This window comes from Anomaloglossus baeobatrachus, chromosome 6 (genome assembly GCF_048569485.1).
Source record: "Anomaloglossus baeobatrachus isolate aAnoBae1 chromosome 6, aAnoBae1.hap1, whole genome shotgun sequence".
NCBI classification, from domain to species: domain Eukaryota; kingdom Metazoa; phylum Chordata; class Amphibia; order Anura; family Aromobatidae; genus Anomaloglossus; species Anomaloglossus baeobatrachus.
Genome location: NC_134358.1, coordinates 166,412,762 through 166,435,567, shown reverse-complemented (window position 1 = coordinate 166,435,567; position 22,806 = coordinate 166,412,762). Strand labels below are relative to the sequence as shown.

General features: G+C 50.0%; 1 protein-coding gene across 1 annotated transcript in view; it reads right to left on the bottom strand.

Moving 5' to 3' along the window:
* Positions 1-22,806, bottom strand: part of USP14 (ubiquitin specific peptidase 14) — a 95,949-nt gene that overhangs the window by 57,080 nt on the left and 16,063 nt on the right. Inside the window, exons 4-5 of the mRNA XM_075314474.1 lie at positions 22,247-22,351; positions 1,841-1,944 (exon numbers count right to left, since the gene is read on the bottom strand). Coding sequence (XP_075170589.1) covers positions 1,841-1,944; positions 22,247-22,351 — 209 coding nt within the window. The remainder of the gene's footprint in view (positions 1-1,840; positions 1,945-22,246; positions 22,352-22,806) is intronic.

Below are 22,806 nucleotides of genomic sequence, written 5' to 3'. Positions count from 1 at the left end.
TTTAGGAACTGTAACCATTTTTCTACAAAGCCCTCATTTCAGGGGCTCAAAAATAATTGGACAAATTTACAGTTCCATAGTAAAAAATCTTCATTTTATTAATTTTGTAGAGTATGCTTTGCAGGCAATGACTGCCTGAAGTCTGGAAGCCATAGACTTCACCAAATGCTGGTTTTCCTCCTTTGTGATGCTTTGCTGGCCTATGCTGAGGCTGACTACAGCCGTTGCTTGTTTGGGTTTCTCCCTTACGTATTGTTTTAAGCATGTGAAATGCAGCTTTATGGGGGTGAGATCTGGTGATTGCCGCAGCCATTGCAGAATATTCCACATCTTTCCCTTAAGAGTTGCTTTTAGGCTATGTGTCCACGGTAGAATGTACCTGCGGATTTTTCTGCATGAAAATCCGCGACTTTCGCGGCAAATCCGCACCTTATTTTTGCCGCGGATTTTGATGCGGATTTTTTTTTTTTCCCCATTCTATACCTAAAATCCGCAACAATAATTGACATGCTGCAGATTTTTCCGAATCAAAATCCGCGGCAAATCCGCCGCGGAAAAATCCGCAGCATGGACACAGCATTTCCAAAATGCCATTGAAATGGCTTGGAAGTGCCGCTGCTGCAGATTTTCGGAAAATCCGCGGTAACTCCGCGGCAAATCCGCAGCGTGGGCACATAGCCTTACAGTAGTTTTGGGTCATTGTCCTTTAGTACTGTGAAGCGCCATCCAATCAACCTTGCTTCATTTGATTGAATCTGAACAGAAAGTACAGCCCTGTACACTTTAGAATTTATCCGGCTGTGTTAGTCTTCAGTCACATCATGAATAAACACTAGTGACCCAAGGCCATTGGAAGCCAGACATGTCCATGCCATCACACTGCCTCCACCATGTTTCACAGGAGGTTGTATCATGCTTTGGATAGTGAGCAGTTACAAGCCTTCATCATACTTTCTTCTTCCCATCATTCTGGTACAGAAGGATCTTAGTTTCATCTGTCCAAAGAATGCTTTTCCAGAACCGGGCTGGCTTCTTTAGATATTTTTCTGGCAAAGTCTAATCTGGCCTTTCTAATTTTAAGGCTGATTAATAGTTTGCACTTTGTAGTGAACCCTATGCATTTGCTCTTATGAAGTCTTCTCTTTACGGTATTAGATACTGAAACACCTACTTCCTGGAGAGTGATCTTCATTTGGGTGAATGTTGTGAAGGGGTTTTTCCTTACAATGTAAAAGGATTTTGCGATCATCCACCACTGTTGTCTTTCATGGTCGTCCAAGCCTTTTTGAGTTCCCAAGCTCACCATTGTGCTGTTTTGTTTTTTTGCAAAATGTACCAAATTATTAATTTGGTCACTCCTAATATTTCTGCTTTCTCTCTGATGGATTTCTTCTTTTTTTCACCCTAATGATGTTCTGTTTCTCTTTCATGAAAGCTCCTTTGACCTCATATTGTGGCTTCACCGCAATAACTTTCAAAAGCCACACTTGGAATCAGGTCAAGACCTTTTAACTTGAACTCATGATGGATGAATGAATGAAGAAAGCCTATGCAGCCAATTAAAGAGCTTTTGAGAGGACTGTTCAAATATCTTTCGCCACTTGAAAAAGAGGCATCTACATACTTCAATTACACATATGAATGCCCTCAAATTAAAGCTGAAAGTCTTCACTTTAAGCCCATTTTGATTAAAAAATTTAATCTTTAATATATATTTTGGTAAACCGCTAAAATGCCAAAACCTGTGTTAATGTCCACATATTTCTGGACCTAACTGTATATCCAAATACTAGGAGGACAGAAAGGCAAAACCTTTATTCCACAAGATTCAAAATCATACCGCTTAAGAGCCTCCTTTAGTTCTGGCACCGAGCGGATACACTGAACTGTGGCATTCATGTAACACGTGTTTCCAAGGTTAGTTAATCCACAAGGCAACTCCATCTGCAAGAAACAAAAAGGTGTGAATTGAGAGGTACAGAAATTGAGGAAAAGAAGGGAATTTTGTTTACTTACCGTAAATTCCTTTTCTTCTAGCTCCTATTGGGAGACCCAGACAATTGGGTGTATAGCTTCTGCCTCCGGAGGCCACACAAAGTATTACACTTTAAAAAGTGTAACCCCTCCCCTCTGCCTATACACCCTCCCGTGCCTCACGGGCTCCTCAGTTTTGGTGCAAAAGCAGGAAGGAGGAAACTTATAAATTGGTCTAAGGTAAATTCAATCCGAAGGATGTTCGGAGAACTGAAATCATGAACCAAAGGAACAATTCAACATGAACAACATGTGTACACAAAAGAACAAACAGCCCGAAGGGAACAGGGGCGGGTGCTGGGTCTCCCAATAGGAGCTAGAAGAAAAGGAATTTACGGTAAGTAAACAAAATTCCCTTCTTCTTTGTCGCTCCATTGGGAGACCCAGACAATTGGGACGTCCAAAAGCAGTCCCTGGGTGGGTAAAAGAATACCCCGATAAAAAGAGCCGAAAACGGCCCCCTCTTACAGGTGGGCAACCACCGCCTGAAGGACTCACCTACCTAGACTGGCATCTGCCGAAGCATAGGTATGCACCTGATAGTGTTTCGTGAAAGTGTGCAGACTAGACCAGGTAGCCGCCTGACACACCTGCTGAGCCGTAGCCCGGTGCCGCAATGCCCAGGACGCACCCACGGCTCTGGTAGAATGGGCTTTCAGCCCTGAAGGAATCGGAAGCCCAGAAGAACGGTAGGCTTCAAAAATCGGTTCCTTGATCCACCGAGCCAAGGTTGACCTGGAAGCCTGCGACCCCTTACGCTGGCCAGCGACAAGGACAAAGAGCGCATCAGAACGGCGCAGTGGTGCCGTGCGAGACACGTAGATCCGGAGTGCTCTCACTAGATCTAGCAAGTGCAAATCCTTTTCACATTGGTGAACTGGATGAGGGCAAAATGAAGGTAAGGAGATATCCTGATTGAGATGAAAAGGGGATACCACCTTAGGGAGGAATTCCGGGACCGGACGCAGAACCACCTTATCCTGGTGAAAAACCAGGAAGGGGGCTTTGCATGACAGCGCTGCAAGCTCCGACACTCTACGGAGCGATGTAACTGCCACTAGAAAAGCCACCTTCTGCGAAAGACGTGATAGAGAGACATCCCGCAGCGGCTCGAAAGGTGGTTTCTGAAGAGCTCTTAGAACCCTGTTAAGATCCCAGGGTTCCAGCGGCCGCTTGTAAGGTGGGACTATGTGGCAAACTCCCTGCAGGAACGTGCGGGCCTGCGGAAGCCTGGCCAGACGCTTTTGAAAAAACACGGAAAGCGCCGATACTTGTCCCTTGAGAGAGCCGAGAGACAAACCCTTGTCCATTCCGGATTGAAGGAAGGAAAGAAAAATGGGTAAGGCAAAAGGCCAGGGGGTAAAACTCTTATCAGAGCACCAGGATAAGAAGATCCTCCAAGCCCTGTGATAGATCTTGGCGGACGTTGGTTTCCTGGCCTGTCTCATAGTGGCAATGACCTCTTGAGATAACCCTGAGGACGCTAGGAGCCAGGACTCAATGGCCACACAGTCAGGTTGAGGGCCGCAGAATTCAGATGGAAAAATGGCCCTTGAGACAACAAGTCTGGTCGGTCTGGGAGTGCCCACGGTTGACCCACCGTGAGGTGCCACAGATCCGGGTACCACGACCTCCTCGGCCAGTCTGGAGCGACGAGGATGGCGCGGCGGCAGTCGGACCTGATCTTGCGTAACACTCTGGGCAGCATTGCCAGAGGAGGAAATACATAAGGCAGTCGAAACTGCGACCAATCCTGAACTAATGCGTCCGCCGCCAGAGCTCTGTGATCCTGAGACCGTGCCATGAATGCCGGGACTTTGTTGTTGTGCCGAGACGCCATGAGATCGATGTCCGGCGTTCCCCAGCGGCAACAGATCTCTTGAAACACGTCCGGGTGAAGAGACCATTCCCCTGCGTCCATGCCCTGGCGACTGAGAAAGTCTGCTTCCCAGTTTTCTACGCCCGGGATGTGAACTGCGGAGATGGTGGAGGCTGTGGTCTCCGCCCACAGCAGAATCCGCCGAACTTCTTGGAAGGCTTGACGGCTGTGCGTGCCACCCTGGTGGTTGATGTACGCGACCGCCGTGGCGTTGTCCGACTGTATGCGGATCTGCCTGCCCTCCAGCCACCGATGGAACGCCTTTAGGGCTAGATACACTGCCCTTATCTCCAGAACATTGATCTGAAGGGAGGACTCTGTCGGAGTCCAGGTTCCCTGAGCCCTGTGGTGGAGAAAAACCGCTCCCCACCCTGACAGACTCGCGTCCGTCGTGACCACAGCCCAGGATGGGGGCAGGAAGGATTTTCCCTTCGACAGAGAAGTGGGAAGAAGCCACCACTGAAGAGAGGTTTTGGCTGCCAGAGAAAGAGAGACGTTCCTGTCTAGGGACGTCGACCTCCTGTCCCACTTGCGGAGAATGTCCCATTGGAGTGGACGCAGATGAAACTGCGCAAGGGGACTGCCTCCATTGCTGCCACCATCTTCACCAGGAAGTGCATAAGGCGTCTCAAAGGATGTGACTGGGCCCGAAGAAGAGAGTGCACCCCTGTCTGCAGCGAACGCTGTTTGTCCAGCGGTAGCTTGACTATCGCCGAGAGAGTATGAAACTCCATCCCGAGGTAAGTCAGTGATTGGGTTGGAGTCAATTTTGACTTTGGGAAATTGATGATCCACCCGAACCTCTGGAGAGTCTCCAGAGCAACGGTCAGGCTGTGTTGACATGCCACCCGGGAGGGTGCCTTGACTAGGAGATCGTCTAAGTAAGGGATCACCGAGTGGCCCTGAGAGTGTAGGACTGCCACAACGGATGCCATGACCTTGGTGAAGACCCGTGGGGCTGTCGCCAGGCCGAAAGGCAGTGCCACAAACTGAAGGTGTTCGTCCCCGATGGCGAAACGCAAAAAGCGTTGATGCTCTGGTGCGATCGGCACATGGAGATAAGCATCCCTGATGTCGATTGATGCTAGGAAGTCTCCTTGGGACATCGAAGCGATGACAGAGCGGAGAGATTCCATGCGAAACCGTCTGGTTCTCACATGTCTGTTGAGCAGTTTGAGGTCCAAAACGGGACGGAATGATCCGTCCTTTTTTGGCACCACGAACAAGTTGGAGTAAAAACCGCGACCACGTTCCTGAAGGGGAACGGGGATCACAACTCCTTCTGTCTTCAGAGTGTTTACCGCCTGAAGAAGTGCATCGGTTCGCTCGGGGGGCGGAGATGTTCTGAAGAAACGAGTCGGAGGACGAGAGCTGAACTCTATCCTGTAACCGTGAGACAGAATGTCTCTCACCCATCGGTCTTGGACGTGTGGCCACCAGGCGTCGCCAAAGCGGGAGAGCCTGCCACCGACCGAGGATGCGGTTTGGGGAGGCCGAAAGTCATGAGGCCGCCTTGGAGACGGTGCCTCCGGCGGTCTTTGGAGGACGTGACTTAGACCGCCATGCAGAAGAGTTCCTCTGGCTCTTCTGTGGCCTGTTGGACGAGGAGGATTGGGATCTGGCTGAGGGCCGAAAGGACCGAAACCTCGCTTGAATTTTTCGTTGCTGAGGTCTGTTTGGTTTGGACTGGGGTAAGGACGAGTCCTTTCCCTTGGATTGCTTAATAATTTCATCCAATCGCTCGCCAACAAACGGTCGCCAGAAAATGGCAAACCGGTTAAGAACTTCTTGGAAGCAGAGTCTGCCTTCCATTCGCGTAGCCACATGGCCCTGCGGACTGCCACCGAATTGGCGGATGCTACCGCTGTATGGCTAGCAGAGTCCAGGACGGCATTCATGGCGTAGGATGAAAATACCGACGCCTGAGAAGTCAAAGACGCTACTTGCGGAGCAGAGGTACGTGTGACCGCATTAATCTCAGACAGACAAGCTGAGATAGCTTGGAGTGCCCACACGGCTGCAAAGGCCGGGACAAAGGACGCGCCTGTGGCTTCATAGATGGATTTCATTAGGAGCTCTATCTGCCTGTCAGTGGCATCCTTGAGCGATGAACCGTCAGCCACTGATACTACGGATCTGGCCGCCAGTCTAGAGACTGGAGGGTCCACCTTGGGACATTTGATGAAGTCAGGGAAGATTCCCAGCGAGCCCGCTTAGCCGGTCTGGGACTGCGGTCCATGCCGGAGTCCTCCACGTGATACCTAGGGGCCACCCCGGGAGCCCGCTGCGGCGCAGACCGAGAGGGGCCTGGGGGCGATGATCCCGCAGTGCCCGGGGCCTGTGTAAGGGCCGGTCTGGACTGCAAGGCTTCTAGTATCTTAGCAGACCATTTGTCCATAGACTGAGCCATGGATTGTGAAAGTGACTCAGAGTTTCTCAGCTAAAACTGCAAACTCTGTCCCTGCCACCTGGACAGGGGACGCCGGCGGTTCTACCTGAGCCGAGGGGCCCACCAGTGCCCGAGGCTCCGGCTGAGCGAGTGCCACAGGGCCCGAGCATTGCTCACACTGAGGGTAGGTGGAACCTGCAGGTAGCATAGCCGCACAAGAGGTACAGGTTGCAAAATAACCCTGTGTCTTGGCACCCTGGCTCCTTGTGAACGACATGCTGTTGTCTCCTAGGAGAGTGATCACTGAGGGTATATAGCCAAAAGCAAAACAATGCGGCCGAACAGAGAAAATGTATACAAATATATATATATACACACACACACACACACACACTTCGGCACCCTAGGGGGACCAGCACCGGGTGACCGGTGTGGCTTAATGACCGCCCAAAGCGGTGTGTGTCCACCAGATTCCCTGCCTTGGGTCTCCCAGAGCTGCAGCCAGAAGTCCTCCACCGGCAGAATGTGTTTAAAACATGGCTGCCGGCGTTCTCAGGGGAGGAGGGAGCCGTGGGCGGCGACTAATAAAGTGCGGGAATCTGGTGCCCCACAGTGATTAGTGAGGGGGGAGGAGGACACCTAAAGTGTGCTCCAGCCCTCACTGTCGACGTCAGGTCGACCGTCCCGCCCTCACCCCTGACTGGCAGGCCCGGGGGCGGGAGTTATGGCACTAGGCCGCATGAAGCCGGGGACTAAATTTAATACCGCGGCCAGCAAACAGGTGCGGTCGGCGCGGTAGTCCCGGTCGTCATAAAAATACAGCAGCCGCTGCAGCGTCTGAGACCAAGCACTCCATGCACCGTCCCCAAGGGTACACAGAGTACCTTTAGATGCAGGGCCCTGTCCCTGATGATACCAAGTTTCCTGTCCGTCAGATTCCCACAGGGGCTGCGGAGGGAGCCCGGTCCCAGTGAATGTATGACCGGTAAGGATCCCACTTCTCCCAGAGCCTCTAAGGGATGGGGAAGGAAAACAGCATGTGGCTCCAGCCTTTGTACCCGCAATGGGTACCTCAACCTTAACAGCACCGCCGACTTAGTGGGGTGAGAAGGGAGCATGCTGGGGGCCCTCTTTTCTTCCATCCGATACAATCAGCAGCTGCTGCTGACTAAAATGGGAGCTCGAGTGAATGTGTGCCTCCTTCAACACAAAGCATAAAACTGAGGAGCCCGTGAGGCACGGGAGGGTGTATAGGCAGAGGGGAGGGGCTTTACACTTTTAAGTGTAATACTTTGTGTGGCCTCCGGAGGCAGAAGCTATACACCCAATTGTCTGGGTCTCCCAATGGAGCGAAAAAGAAACAATGCGTTTGTGTGTTTCAGGACAAACATTGAAAATGAAAGTGTTCCCTATATCATATGCATGATCTTAAAATACCACCATGCATGTTTAGATAAGAACACAATTACAAAAACAGGTTATGTCATGATTTCCTAAGCGTACCCATTATAACGTATGGGTCAGTTCACAAATTTATTGTGGACAGTTAAAAAGAATAAAGTGTGTGTGTGTGTGTGAGAGAGAGAGATCCAAGTGCTTTCTGATGTTTACTGTTTATGGGTGGAAGACTGACAAAAAAAAAAGAAAACACACACACACATACATATATATATACACACACATTATATTTTTCTATTTTGTTTTCATACAAGAAAAACAAATGATAAACTCTGATGAAAACGGAAGCATCTAAATGCCCAGGTCCACTGAACCAACCTCAGCAGATATATTTATTGGGGGATTCAAGGGAAACAGTTATCAGCAAATGGTGTTAAAATTCTACCTCTGCAATGAGTTAATACAAGTACTGTGGCACCTTCAAATCAGCCAATTGGTGGGAGGCCTGGGAGACGGACCATCAGATGATCAGTCCAACCACCTATATCCTTTATCACACAAGCAGCAGAGCCATTTCTGCTTTGGTGCAGAATAGTTAATAATATAAGCAGCTTTTTTGCATCAGCACTGGATACATTTAGGCTGGGGCCACACGAGCGTATGGCAGCTGATGCGAGATGCAATTGACCCTCGGCGCCTGACCACCCCCTCTGTTGGCATCTGTGATTGGTGGAGTCTAAAAAGAAATAAGCAATTGGAAAAACAGCATAGGGTCCCTCTTATATTGATACCCAGAGTAGATAAAGCAGAGTGTCAGAGGCTGCAGCCCTCTGTGTGTGTTATCTTGGCTGTGTATTAAAATACATGGAGCCCATGTGGCTTTTGTTAAAAAAAATTTAAAAAATTAACCAAAAACATGGGGCCCACCCAATTTTCATATCCGGCCAAGATAAAGCAGGCCGCTGGTGGCTGGTATTCTCAGGCTGCAGAGTCCCATGGTTATTGGGCCCTGTCCAGCCTAAATATAGCAGTCTGCAGCCGCCACAGAATTGTCGCATTCATTAGATGCAACAATTCTGGCACTTTACCCAGCTCATCCCGATGGTCCTGGTGCGGTAGCAAGGTAATATAAGGGGCTTTTATGATTTGTCAAAGCAAAAAAAAAAACAAAAAAACACCACCACAGCTGCCATCAAGCCCTATATTAGTAATGAAAAAAATAAATAAAAGATTTTTGTATTTATCAAAAAAAACAAACAAAAAAAAACCCACCATCTTTCTCCAGTTTATTAACCTCAAAACACCTCTGCAGTTCTGCGTAATCCACACGATGTCCCACGACGATCATGGCTCTGCTACATCCAGAGTTTGCAGTGTCTGATAACATGACCGGCGACTGCAGACTCCAGGAAACGCTGACGGCAGCGGGGGGACACGGTAGTGAGAAGTGGTGACGCCAGTCAGGTCACCAAAGCATCCACTGCTTTCAGTGAAAGTGGAATCCACTGCCTGATTGCAATGTGGCCTTGTCCAGTAATCCAGCAGCGGCTCCACTTTCACTGAGAGCAGTGGGGAGCCCCGAGTGTGACCTGACTGCCGGATTGAGGAACACTGCACCATAGCAGTCCAGAAATCAGGTCACCAGAGTTTACACTAGACTCCCTACTGCCCTCAGTGACAGTGGGAAGCCCCAGAGTGACCTCCGGTGACCTCACTGCCGGATTGTTGGATTGCTCTGCTGCAGTGTTCCGGAATCCATTAGCTGTGAGGCCCAGAAACCTTAAAAAGGAGCCTTTAACTCTCTTGGAGTTCCCAGACGCTGGGACACCTGGAGGCTGTGAACTCTGGTAACAGTTCATAGCCTCTAGAAGTCCCAACAGTTTTGTTGATAAATTTTCAAAGGTGCCGGGAGACCGAATGGCTGTGAGTTCCAGTAACCTACCAGAGTTCAGCAACGGGTCTCGCGGCAGCTGTCAACCCAGTGTAACTTAAGGGTGCCTTTGAGAGATCCTTTAATATTCTCGAGTCCCCGGCGGCTGGGACATCTGGAGTCTGTAAACTGCTACCAGAGCTCAAAGCCTCCAGGTGTCCCAACATCTGGGAACGCCAAGAAGCCTAAGGCTTTGTGCGCACTAGAAAAGTGATTTTTCTCAAGAAAATTTCGAGAGACTTCTGGGAGTTGAAGATTACCGCATCTGTGGTAAAAACTGCACCAAAACCACGGGAAAAAACGCATGCGGTTTTTCCGCAGGTTGGTTCCTGCGGTTTTTTATGCTGTAACTGCAATAATATATTAATAAAGCATGTTGAAAAAGAAAAAAAAAAAAAAAAATACATAAATGGATAGATAGATAGATAATAGATAGATAAATAATTGACAGATAGATAGAGTCCCTGTGAGCACACACTGCATTGCTCACGAGCGATAGTGTGTTCACATTACTGACCGTGGGAAATGACCTGTAATTACCTCTCTGTAGTCTCGTTACAAGGCTGCATTCTGTGCAGTGTCAGTCGCGGCTGGATGCAAGCGTCGTGGGACCTGCGTGGATTACGCTGGAACTGTGTGTTGGTGGGTGTAATAAAATGGTGAAAGAGGGGCTTTTATGTCTGTTATTTAGAATAAAGGATATTTCGGTGTGTGCTTCTTCACTTTACTTACGGGTTAATCATGAAAGCTGTCTCATAGATGCTGCCATGATTAAGCCTGGACTTAAATGGCAGCGATGTGCTGCCATTAGCTCGTTATTACCTGGATTATCATCGCATTACGGTAATCTGAAAGAGGCGGGGACACTCCGGGACTGCCGCATAATGGATGCAACAGTCCCGGGGCAGCTGCGGGCTGATATTCCTCGGCTGCGGGAGGGGAGGGGGCATTAACCATGGCCCAGCCAGAGAATACCAGGCCGCCGCTGTGTGTTTACCTCGGCTGGATGGTAAAAATACGGTGGAGCCCGCGTTTTTTTTTTTTATGTACGTTTGCTTTCTATGTGTATTCTATATGTCTGTGTCTGTGTGTGAGTGTGATGTGTGTGTATTCTATGTCTGTGGTGTGCGTGTGATGTGTGTGTTTACTCTCTGCTCCGCTTCCTCTTCCTGTCATAATGACATCACTTCCCTGCAAGACGCAGGGCAGTGATGAACATTACCAAAACCGAGGCTATACCGCACATCATTTGCTACCTGCAGTATGCCCGCGGTATTTCGCGCTTACATTACAGTGAATGGAGTGAAATACCGCAGGTACCTGCGGAAAAGAAGTGACATGCACATTTTCTCAAGAAATTTTCTCAAGAAATTCTGCAGAAAGAATGTTCTTGAGAAAAAAAGACCACAGTGTGCGCATAGCTATTTTTTTTCCCATAGGTTTTGCTGGGAAATGTCTGCAGAAAGATTACAAACATTTCTCAAGAAATGCAAAACCGAGGGTAAAAACAAAAAAACAGTGCGCACAAAACCTAAAAGGTTTTCTTAAAGGCTCCTTTAGGCTATGTGCGCACGTTGCATCCAGTAACTTGCAGAAATGAACGCATCCTCTGGCAGAATTAGTCATTGTCAAATTTGGTTTTGACCACAAACGCAGGAAATACGCATGCGTTTTTATAGCGCTTTTGCCGCGTTTTGACCGTGTTTTACATGCATTTTCAGTGCTTAAATTGAAATGCGTTTTCAATACAAATACACAACTAGATGAAGTTTGAACAATCAAACATTTGGGAAAAAAACTAAAACAAAAAAAAAAAACAAACAAAAAAAAAAAAAACACACACCTTTAAAACCTTCAAACACTATAATGATAATTTGCCGAAAATGATTAATGAGATTTAATAATTATGTTCAAACTAAAATAAAAGTATTGTTGGACTCATTTTTTAAAGTCGGGCTGGATGTGAGGGCAAATGGAAACCTCTTGACCTCACTATAATGCCAAAAACGCATGCTTTGATTTTGACAAAAAAAAGCATGCGTTTAGCATCAAAAAAGTATGTAAAACGCTAGAAATTTCTTTTAGGAGGTGTTTTGATAATTCTCATTGACTTCAAGGTTACCAAAACGCTGCCAAAACGCTCAAAAAACAATTGACATGTTGCTTCTTCAAAACGCAAAGATTTTGACAAATTGTCACAAAAAACGCAGCATTTTTGGACGCATAGTGCGCACACAATATACCTATTTCCCATAGACTTTGCTTGGAAATCAAAATGCATGCATTTTTGCATTAAAACGCTGCAGTTCAAAACGCTGCGGAAACGCATGAAAAAAACGCAACGTGCGCACATGGCCTTAAGATGTCCGGCCCTCGCAGCTACCAAACTGTTGAACTGCTGTGCCGCAGTGTCACGCAATCTGATAGTTGGCAATCCATCAGTCAGGTCCCCAGAGTTCAGCTCCCCTGCTGCTCTCAGTGAATTCAGTTGAACCCGCTGCAAGATTACGCTATGTGCGCACAATGAGCACTTTGTTGCAGACATTTCTGCACCAAAACGGCATCTCCTGGCAGAAAAAACGCACCAAAACTGCAATGCATTTTTGATAGTTTTCTACAAGGCAATACAGATTTTTTGGGAGAAATTTGTTGGAAACATTTCTGCATCTTCTAGCAGAAAACATCAAAACTGCTGATTTGGTCTGCAACACATTTCTGCACCAAATCTGGTTTTCTGCCAGGAAATGCAGAGTTATTGCAGAAATGTCTGCACCTAAATACTCAATGTGTGCACACTCCCTAATCCGGCATGGAGTGCAATGATTCACCTAAGGTCACAGCTGGGGTTCCCACGGTACCCCAGCTGTGACCCTATCTGAAAGTCATTGAACTGAATGCCAAATTCGGCGATGTACACACATTTAGCATTTGCATGCAGACTTGTCTGCAGCAAATCTGCACCTCTGGCAAAAAAACGCACAGAAACTGTGTCAAAAACAGATGTAGTTTTGGTGCGATCCCCCGGTAGTCTGACTGCAGTCAATCACAGACGCTGTCACAGAAAGTGGGCGGGAGAAGCAGTGCACATGCACGAGATCTAATAAGTGGACCCGGAAGTAGTATGTTAGGGAAACTAAGGGGCACTTTGCACACTGCGACATCGCAGGTGCGATGTCGGTGGGGTCAAATTGAAAATGACGCACTTCCGGCATCGCATGCGACATCGCAGTGTGTAAAGGCTGGATGATACGATTAACGAGCGCAAAAGCGTCGTAATCATATCATCGGTGCAGCGTCGGCGTAATCCATGATTACGCTGACGCGACGGTCCGATGTTGTTCCTCGCTCCTGCGGCTGCACACATCGCTGTGTGTGAAGTCGCAGGAGCGAGGAACGTCTCCTACCGGCCTCACTGCGGCTTCCGTAGGATATGCGGAAGGAAGGAGGTGGCCAGGATGTTGACATCCTGCTCATCTCCGCCCCTCCGCTCTGATTGGCCGCCTGCCGTGTGACGTCGCAGTGACGCCGCACGACCCGCCCCCTTAACAAGGAGGCGGGTCGCCGGCCACAGGGACGTCGCACGGCAGGTGAGTGTGTGTGTGAAGCTGGCGTAGCGATAACTTTCGCTACGCCAGCTATCACCACATATCGCTGCTGCGACGGGGGCGGGCACTATCGCACTCGGCATCGCAGCATCGGGCTGCGATGTCGTAGTGTGCAAAGCCCGCCTAAGTGTGTTCTCCTGCTTTAATAAGTCTTTTTTTTTCCCACTGCGCCTCCCAATCTTATATAACAAAAGGAGAACAAGGAGTAATTACGCATAAAATAGTACATTTTCATTGATCCAAATTTTTAAAAGCAACAATTTTTGCTTGACGTGTGCACCTCTGCTGATACTATCCGGGCGGGTTATGCACGTGACTCCCGCCTTCCCCCCGACTGACAGCAGAGCCGAGTGTCATGCAAGGGTCCCTGCGACTGAGGTATGATCATGTGAGCGGACCTCAGCTGCGGGGGGGCGGGACGGCACAGAGAAGGGGAGGGATTTATCTCCCTCTTTCCTCCGTAGCCGGCTATTGCCATCCTCGCACTGCACTAGCGGTACACTGGTGTAATGCGAGTGCAGTACGATTTTTCTCTTGCCCCATAGACTTGAATGGGTGCGAGAGAAAGTCTCACATTACAGTTGCAGCATGCTGCTATTGTTTTCTCCGTCCGATTGGGGCTGAGAAAATTATCGCTCATGTGCGCTGACACAGGCTAATACTGGTCAGAGTGGAATGTGATTTTTTTATCGCACTCCACTCGTACCGATTTTCATGCCGTGTGGCTTAGGCCTAAGCGATAATTATATGATGCTTGTGCAAAATAATGCAAATAGCAGCAATTAGGCATATAAAGTGCATCAGAGAAAGTGCAAATTTCTGGCAGTGTAGCAGCAATTCATTAAAGTAATATCATTGTTTGTCCAAACTCCTGCTAGCAGCTATAGAGTCTAAGAGCCATCTCAATCATTACCCATGATGTTGTATTAGTAGAAAGGAGTCAGTCAAATATCCTATGGGCATTTCGCTGTTCCTGCTTCATCAGGGGGCTATTGTGATCAGTTTCTCTCCCCCTTATGTGTGTAAACACGCACCCTAATCCTCAAGTGACCGTGAGTCATTGACGCATGCGCACTGTTGTCCGGCACCACTCCAGACTCACCGCTCGCCACTGAAGCCTGCGCAGTGGCCGAACCTGTTAACGCTCCAGCCAGTGGGCATGCGCGGCTCCCCTAGACAACAGTGCAACCCAAAGCTGCGTCGGAGAACTGCGCACAGGCGCACCGCACGGTCTCCTGGGATATGTAAATACCCACACTTCAGAGTAGTATTGTGATACAGGTTCTCAACTTATTTTTCATGCCCATAAGTATATAGGACACAAGAAGCTTGGACATTTGTAGACCATAATGGATCATATTCAAATGTAGTAAACAATGTTATATGTATCATAACATGATTCTACAACATAAGTTCTTAAATCCCTATGCATGTAACTATATCTATAAAGAAAACTACTAGTAATTACATACATATAAAGCAAAAGAAGGGAATTTTGTTTACTTACCGTAAATTCCTTTTCTTCTAGCTCCAATTGGGAGACCCAGACAATTGGGTGTATAGGCTATGCCTCCGGAGGCCGCACAAAGTATTACACTAAAAGTGTAAAGACCCTCCCCTTCTGCCTATACACCCCCCGTGCTCCCACGGGCTCCTCAGTTTTGGTGCAAAAGCAAGAAGGAGGAAAAAGAATTAAAAACTGGTTTAAAGTAACTTCAATCCGAAGGAATATCGGAGAACTGAAACCATTCAACATGAACAACATGTGTACACAAAAAAACAGGGGCGGGCGCTGGGTCTCCCAATTGGAGCTAGAAGAAAAGGAATTTACGGTAAGTAAACAAAATTCCCTTCTTCTTTGTCGCTCCATTGGGAGACCCAGACAATTGGGACGTCCAAAAGCAGTCCCTGGGTGGGTAAAATAATACCTTGTAAGAGAGCCGTAAAACGGCCTCTTCCTACAGGTGGGCAACCGCCGCCTGAAGGACTCGTCTACCTAGGCTGGCATCCGCCGAAGCATAGGTATGCACCTGATAGTGTTTCGTGAAAGTGTGCAGGCTCGACCAGGTAGCCGCCTGACACACCTGCTGAGCCGTAGCCTGGTGCCTCAAAGCCCAGGACGCGCCCACGGCTCTGGTAGAATGGGCCTTCAGCCCTGAGGGAACCGGAAGCCCAGCCGAACGGTAGGCTTCGAGAATTGGCTCCTTGATCCACCGAGCCAAGGTTGATTTGGAAGCCTGTGACCCTTTACGCTGGCCAGCGACAAGGACAAAGAGTGCATCCGAGCGGCGCAGGGGCGCCGTACGAGAAATGTAGAGTCTGAGTGCTCTCACCAGATCTAACAAGTGCAAATCCTTTTCACATTGGTGAACTGGATGAGGACAAAAAGAAGGTAAGGAGATATCCTGATTGAGATGAAAGGGGGATACCACCTTAGGGAGAAATTCCGGAACCGGACGCAGAACCACCTTGTCCTGGTGAAAAACCAGGAAAGGGGCTTTGCATGACAGCGCTGCTAGCTCAGACACTCTCCGAAGTGAAGTGACTGCTACTAGAAAAACCACTTTCTGCGAAAGGCGTGAGAGAGAAATATCTCTCATTGGCTCGAATGGTGGTTTCTGAAGAACCAGCAGCACCCTGTTCAGATCCCAGGGTTCTAACGGCCGCTTGTAAGGAGGAACGATGTGACAAACCCCCTGCAGGAACGTGCGTACCTGTGGAAGTCTGGCTAGGCGCTTCTGGAAAAACACAGAGAGCGCTGAGACTTGTCCCTTAAGGGAGCCGAGCGACAAACCCTTTTCCAGTCCAGATTAAAGGAAGGACAGAAAAGTGGGCAAGGCAAAAGGCCAGGGAGAAAAACCCTGAGCAGAGCACCACGACAGGAAAATTTTCCACGTCCTGTGGTAGATCTTGGCGGACGTTGGTTTCCTAGCCTGTCTCATAGTGGCAATGACGTCTTGAGATAACCCTGAAGACGCTAGGATCCAGGACTCAATGGCCACACAGTCAGGTTGAGGGCCGCAGAATTCAGATGGAAAAACGGCCCTTGAGATAGCAAGTCTGGTCGGTCTGGTAGTGCCCACGGTTGGCCGACCGTGAGGTGCCACAGATCCGGGTACCACGACCGCCTCGGCCAGTCTGGAGCGACGAGGATGACGCGGCGGCAGTCGGCCCTGATCTTGCGTAACATTCTGGGCAACAGTGCCAGCGGAGGAAACACATAAGGGAGCTGAAACTGCGACCAATCCTGAACTAAGGCGTCTGCCGCCAGAGCTCTGGGATCTTGAGACCGTGCCATGAACACCGGTACCTTGTTGTTGTGCCGGGACGCCATGAGGTCGACGTCCGGCACCCCCCAGCGGCAACAGATCTCCTGAAACACGTCCGGGTGAAGGGACCATTCCCCTGCGTCCATGCCCTGGCGACTGAGATAGTCTGCTTCCCAGTTTTCCACGCCTGGAATGTGAACTGCAGAGATGGTGGAGGCCGTGGCTTCCACCCACATCAAAATCCGCCGGACTTCCTGGAAGGCTTGCCGACTGCGTGTGCCGCCTTGGTGATTGATGTATGCCACCGCTGTGGAATTGTCCGACTGAATTCTGATCTGCTTGCCTTCCAGCCACTGCTGGAACGCCTTCAGGGCAAGATACACTGCCCGTATTTCCAGAACATTGATCTGAAGCGAGGACTCTTGCTGGGTCCACGTACCCTGAGCCCTGTGGTGGAGAAAAACCGCTCCCCACCCTGACAGACTCGCGTCCGTCGTGACCACCTCCCAGGATGGGGGTAGGAAGGATTTCCCCTTCGATAATGAAGTGGGAAGAAGCCACCACCGAAGGGAAGCTTTGGTCGCCTGAGAGAGGGAGACGTTCCTGTCGAGGGACGTCGGCTTCCTGTCCCATTTGCGTAGGATGTCCCATTGAAGTGGACGCAGGTGAAACTGCGCGAACGGAACTGCCTCCATTGCTGCCACCATCTTCCCCAGGAAGTGCATGAGGCGCCTCAAGGGGTGTGACTGGCCTTGAAGGAGAGATTGTACCCCTGTCTGTAGTGACCGCTGCTTGATCAGTGGAAGCTTCACTATCGCTGAGAGGGTATGAAACTCCATGCCAAGATATGTCAGCGATTGGGCCGGTGTCAGATTTGACTTTGGAAAATTGATGATCCACCCGAAACTCTGGAGAGTCTCCAGGGTAGCGTCGAGGCTGTGTTGGCATGCCTCTAGAGAGGGTGCCTTGATCAACAGATCGTCCAAGTACGGGATCACCGAGTGACCCTGAGAGTGGAGGACCGCTACTACAGTAGCCATAACCTTGGTGAAAACCCGTGGGGCTGTTGCCAGGCCGAACGGCAGTGCCACGAACTGCAGGTGTTCGTTTTCTATGGCGAAGCGCAAGAAGCGCTGGTGCTCTGGAGCAATCGGTACGTGGAGATATTCATCCTTGATATCGATCGATGCAAGGAAATCTCCTTGGGACATTGAGGCGATGACGGAGCGGAGGGATTCCATCCGGAACCGCCTGGTCTTTACGTGTTTGTTGAGAGGTTTCAGGTCCAGGACAGGACGGAAAGACCCGTCCTTCTTTGGGACCACAAACAAGTTGGAGTAAAAACCGTGACCCTGTTGCTGAATAGGAACAGGGACCACCACTCCTTCTGCCTCCAGAGTGCCCAGTGCCTGCAGAAGAGCCTCGGCTCGCTCGGGAGGCGGGGATGACCTGAAGAATCGAGTCGGGGGACGAGAGGTGAACTCTATCTTGTAACCGTGAGACAGAATGTCTCTCACCCAACGGTCTTTTACCCGTGGCAGCCAGGTGACGCAAAAGCGGGAGAGCCTGCCACCGACCGAAGATGCGGAGTGGGGAGGCCGAAAGTCATGAGGAAGCCGCTTTGGTAGCGGCACCTCCGGTGGCCTTTTTAGGACGTGACTTAGACCGCCATGCATCAGAGTTCCTTTGATCTTTCTGAGGCCTTGTGGACGAGGAGAATTGGGACCTGCCCGCTCCCCGAAAGGACCGAAAACTCGACTGCCCCCTCCTCTGTTGGGGTATTTTCGGTTTGGGCTGGGGTAAGGATGTATCCTTTCCCTTGGATTGTTTGATGATTTCATCCAAACGCTCGCCAAACAATCGGTTGGCAGAAATTGGCAAACTGGTTAAGCGCTTTTTGGAAACAGAATCTGCCTTCCATTCCCGTAGCCACAAGGCCCTGCGGAGTACCACCGAATTGGCGGCTGCAACCGCCGTACGGCTCGCAGAGTCCAGAACAGCATTAATAGCGTAAGACGCAAATGCCGAAGTCTGTGTGGTTATGGACGCCACCTGTGGCGCGGACGTGCGTGTGGCTGCGTCGATTTGCGCTTGACCTGCTGAGATAGCTTGCAGCGCCCATACGGCTGCGAATGCTGGGGCAAAAGAAGCGCCGATAGCTTCATAGATGGATTTCAACCAGAGCTCCATCTGCCTGTCAGTGGCATCTTTGAGTGAAGCCCCGTCTTCCACTGCAAGTATGGATCTAGCTGCCAGTCTGGAGATTGGAGGATCCACTTTGGGACACTGAGCCCAACTTTTGACCACGTCAGGGGGAAAGGGATAACGTGTATCCTTAAGGCGCTTAGAAAAACGCTTATCTGGACAAGCATGGTGATTCTGGACTGCCTCTCTGAAATCAGAGTGGTCCAGAAACATACTCTGTGTACGCTTGGGAAACCTGAAACGGAATTTCTCCTGCTGTGAAGCTGACTCCTCCACCGGAGGAGCTGAGGGAGAAATATCCAACATACGATTGATGGACGCAATAAGGTCGTTCACTATGGCGTCCCCGTCCGGAGTATCAAGATTGAGAGTGGCCTCAGGATCAGAATCCTGATCAGCTGTGTCCGCATCATCAACTAGAGATTCCCCCCGCTGAGACCCTGAACAATATGAGGATGTCAAGGGAATTGTCAAGCGAGCTCGCTTAGTCGGTCTGGGGCCGGGGTCTGTGTCAGAACCCTCAGTCTGGGATCCATGAGACACCCCAGGAGGACATTGTTGGTCCAACTGAGGTGGGCCAGGGGACAAAGATTCAACAGAGTCCCTGTGCTGAGATACCGGCCTGGACTGCAAGGCTTCTAGTATCTTAGCCATAGTCTCAGAGAGTTTTGCAAACTCTGTCCCCGTCACCTGAACAGTGTCAGCAGGTGGCTCCCCCTGGGCCCCCCTTAGCAGAGGCTCTAGCTGAGTAAGTGCCACAGGGGCCGAACAGTGCACACAATGAGGGTCAGTGGAACCTGCCGGTAGCGGGGTCATACATGCGGCGCAGGCAGCATAATAAGCCTGTGTTTTGGCACCCCTGCCTTTCGTGGGCGCCATGCTATTATCTACCCTGAGTAACACAATAGGGTATATAGCCAGAAATCAACTGTGCACCATACAGTGTAAAATATGTATACCATAAACATATAATGTTACACTACTGCACAATGGGGCTAGCACCACAGGTGCTGCTTACCACCCGCTTAAAGCGGTTGTGATGCCACCAGAGTCCCTGCCTGAGTCTCCCAGACTTTGTCCCCCTCTGTAGCGTCCAAGGAGCTGACAGGAATGGCTGCCGGCATCCTGAGGAGAGGTGGGAGCCGTGGGCGTGGCTCAGAAAGTGCGGGAGCTGGTGCCTGCACTGTGCACAGTGAGGGGAGTGGAGTATGCAAAGCATGCTCCAGCCCTCAGTGCTGCTCGTTCTGTGCAGCGTCCCGCCCTTCCCCTGCCTGTCAGGGCTGTGGGCGGGAGGAAAGGAAACTAGGCCGCAAAAAGCCGGGGACTCTAGTAATAAACGCGGCCGCCGTAAAAGCGCGGCCGGCGCGAAAGTCCCCGGCGCACTACAAGTCCCAGCCGCGCCGCAGTGTTTCCCTGGCAGCGGCGGTTAGTGCGGCAGTCCCTATACATAAACACACTCAGCAGCGCTGAGTGAGTAATGGCACATATTAATCCCGGTCAGCGCCGCGGTCCCCGGTGCACTAGCACACCCAGCAATGCTGGAGTGTTGCTGTGCGCGGTCCCCACGGGGACACAGAGTACCTCCAAGTAGCAGGGCCATGTCCCTGAACGATACCCGGCTCCTATCCAGCAGTCTCCCAGGAGTTGTGGATGAAGCACGGTCTCAGTGCCTGGAGACCGATAGGATCCCACTTCACCAGAGCCCTGAGGGGGATGGGGAAGGAAAGCAGCATGTGGGCTCCAGCCTCCGTACCCGCAATGGATACCTCAACCTTAACTACACCGCCGACAAGAGTGGGGTGAGAAGGGAGCATGCTGGGGGCCCTATATGGGCCCACTTTTCTTCCATCCGATATAGTCAGCAGCTGCTGCTGACCAATCTGTGGAGCTGTGCGTGCGTGTCTGACCTCCTTCGCACAAAGCAAAAAACTGAGGAGCCCGTGGGAGCACGGGGGGTGTATAGGCAGAAGGGGAGGGGCTTAACACTTTTAAGTGTAATACTTTGTGCGGCCTCCGGAGGCATAGCCTATACACCCAATTGTCTGGGTCTCCCAATGGAGCGACAAAGAAAGTACCATGGCACAAGATCTAAAGTTTACATGAATCAAATCCAGTTTAACAATAATACATATCCATGAAATCCTCACAATCTTACTAATGCCAGTAGCAAAAATGGACACGGCATTACTGTGATTGGGAAGCAATACCAGCATGTTTAGTGGCTGAAAAATCAGGTGGCAAACATGCTGGGAGGGGTCTAGAATCTCACGAGGTGAATACCAAAATACTCGACGAGTAACTGGTACCTTAATATTCATGCGAGTAACAAATAGTGCTGAGTATATTCGATCACATTAAAGGAGTTGTCCGACATTAGCTTAACAAACATTTTTGAGTTTATCTGTGCTGTATTGTCATATAAATCACCCCTACATTGTTATTTTTTGTTTTCTAACTTTTGTTCCTCTTGAATTCACCCTTTATTCTCGGCAGCTTCTTGTTTACATTCAGCTCCAGCAAACATGACCACTTCCTGTGCAAAACCTCAGTCACAGCTGTCACCACCCACCCCAGTGTCCAGCCCCACCCTCTGCCGCCCCCTGCACACACATTCCCTGTCAGTATTCTTCCCCAGCACCTGACCTGGTATCACTACAGCATTGCAAATAAAAGCCCCACATCGGGCTCTGCACCGCACACGCACACATATGGCTCTGCACACGCACACATATGGCTCTGCACACGCACACATATGGCTCTGCACACGCACACATATGGCTCTGCAACCCTCCCCATCGGGAACACATGTGGAGTACATACTCACCTGTCCTCGGTCCCCGCCGCTCCTGCACGTTCATGCGCTGTCTGTGCTCTCTTCAGCACAGTAGTGACGTCACCACTGTGCTGAAGAGAGCTCAGACAGCGGGAGGGTCAGTGATGAGAAGCTGCGCTGCTTCTCATCAGCACTTTCAAATGTACCGGCATCGGTGATCTGTGATGCCGGTATATTTGAATGTGTGATCCTGAGCAGGGGGCCCGGTGCTGGAGCTGACACCACGGCAGCTGCCGCCAGGCCCCGCCCCCAGGTCACGGACCCCACAGCAGTGCAGGGGGAGGTTACTGGAGAGTAAAAGAGGTGCGGGGGAATGTGTGGGAGGGTGCAGGGAAGGGGGGCGGGGCTCATCGCACTGTACAGCCCAGCAGGGAGGCGACATGCTGTTCCACATTTGCATGTCAACATGGCCCTGCCCATGTTAACATGAAATGACCGGAAGCAGCAAAATCGCGGCAGGAGCGGTCACATGATCGCTCTGAGCCGGGGGAGAGGGGCTGACAGCAGGGCAGGTAAGTGGTCTCTATCTACTTACCTGCCCCAATGTAGCCCAATAGGGAAATAAAAAAAAAATGTCAAAGAAGCCGGATAACCCCTTTAATACATGTGATGACAGTAAACCAGATGCCTTAAACTCAAATACAAATGCAACCTCATTGTGGTAAGTATTACAAATCTACAGTATAAATCCCATATAAACTTACTGCAGAGGCCAACTGCTCCTCCGTCATGTCTTCTACAAATACAGGCCTCACTGCGGGCTCCTCGGGGAGAGCTTCAGCAGAACCCATCATTAACAAGCTCATGCCCTAGAAATGAAGAACAAAGTGGAAAATTAAACGAGTCTTCATCCCCATCTACAACATGTTTGGATCACAGAAGTGTAGGTGTTCATTATGTTCATTTTTTCTTCTGCGGAGCTGCAGCTAATCCAGCTCAAAATCCGTGACAAAAATTAGTAGCTCAGTGGTTAGCACTACAGTCTTGCAGCACTGGGGTTTTGGGTTCAAATCCCACCAAGGACAACATCTGAAAGGCGTTTGTATGTTCTCCCTGTGTTTCTGTAGGTTTCCCCCGGATTCTCCGGTTTCCTCTCACAATCCAAAGACATACTGATAGGGAATTAAGATTGTGAGCCCCAATGGGTACAGTGATGACCACATCAGTAAAGTGCTTTGGAATTAATAGCGCTATATATGTGAGTAAAATAAATAAATGTATCATGTGTAGATTAGTTTGTCTGGCCAGACCTGGATAGGGAATG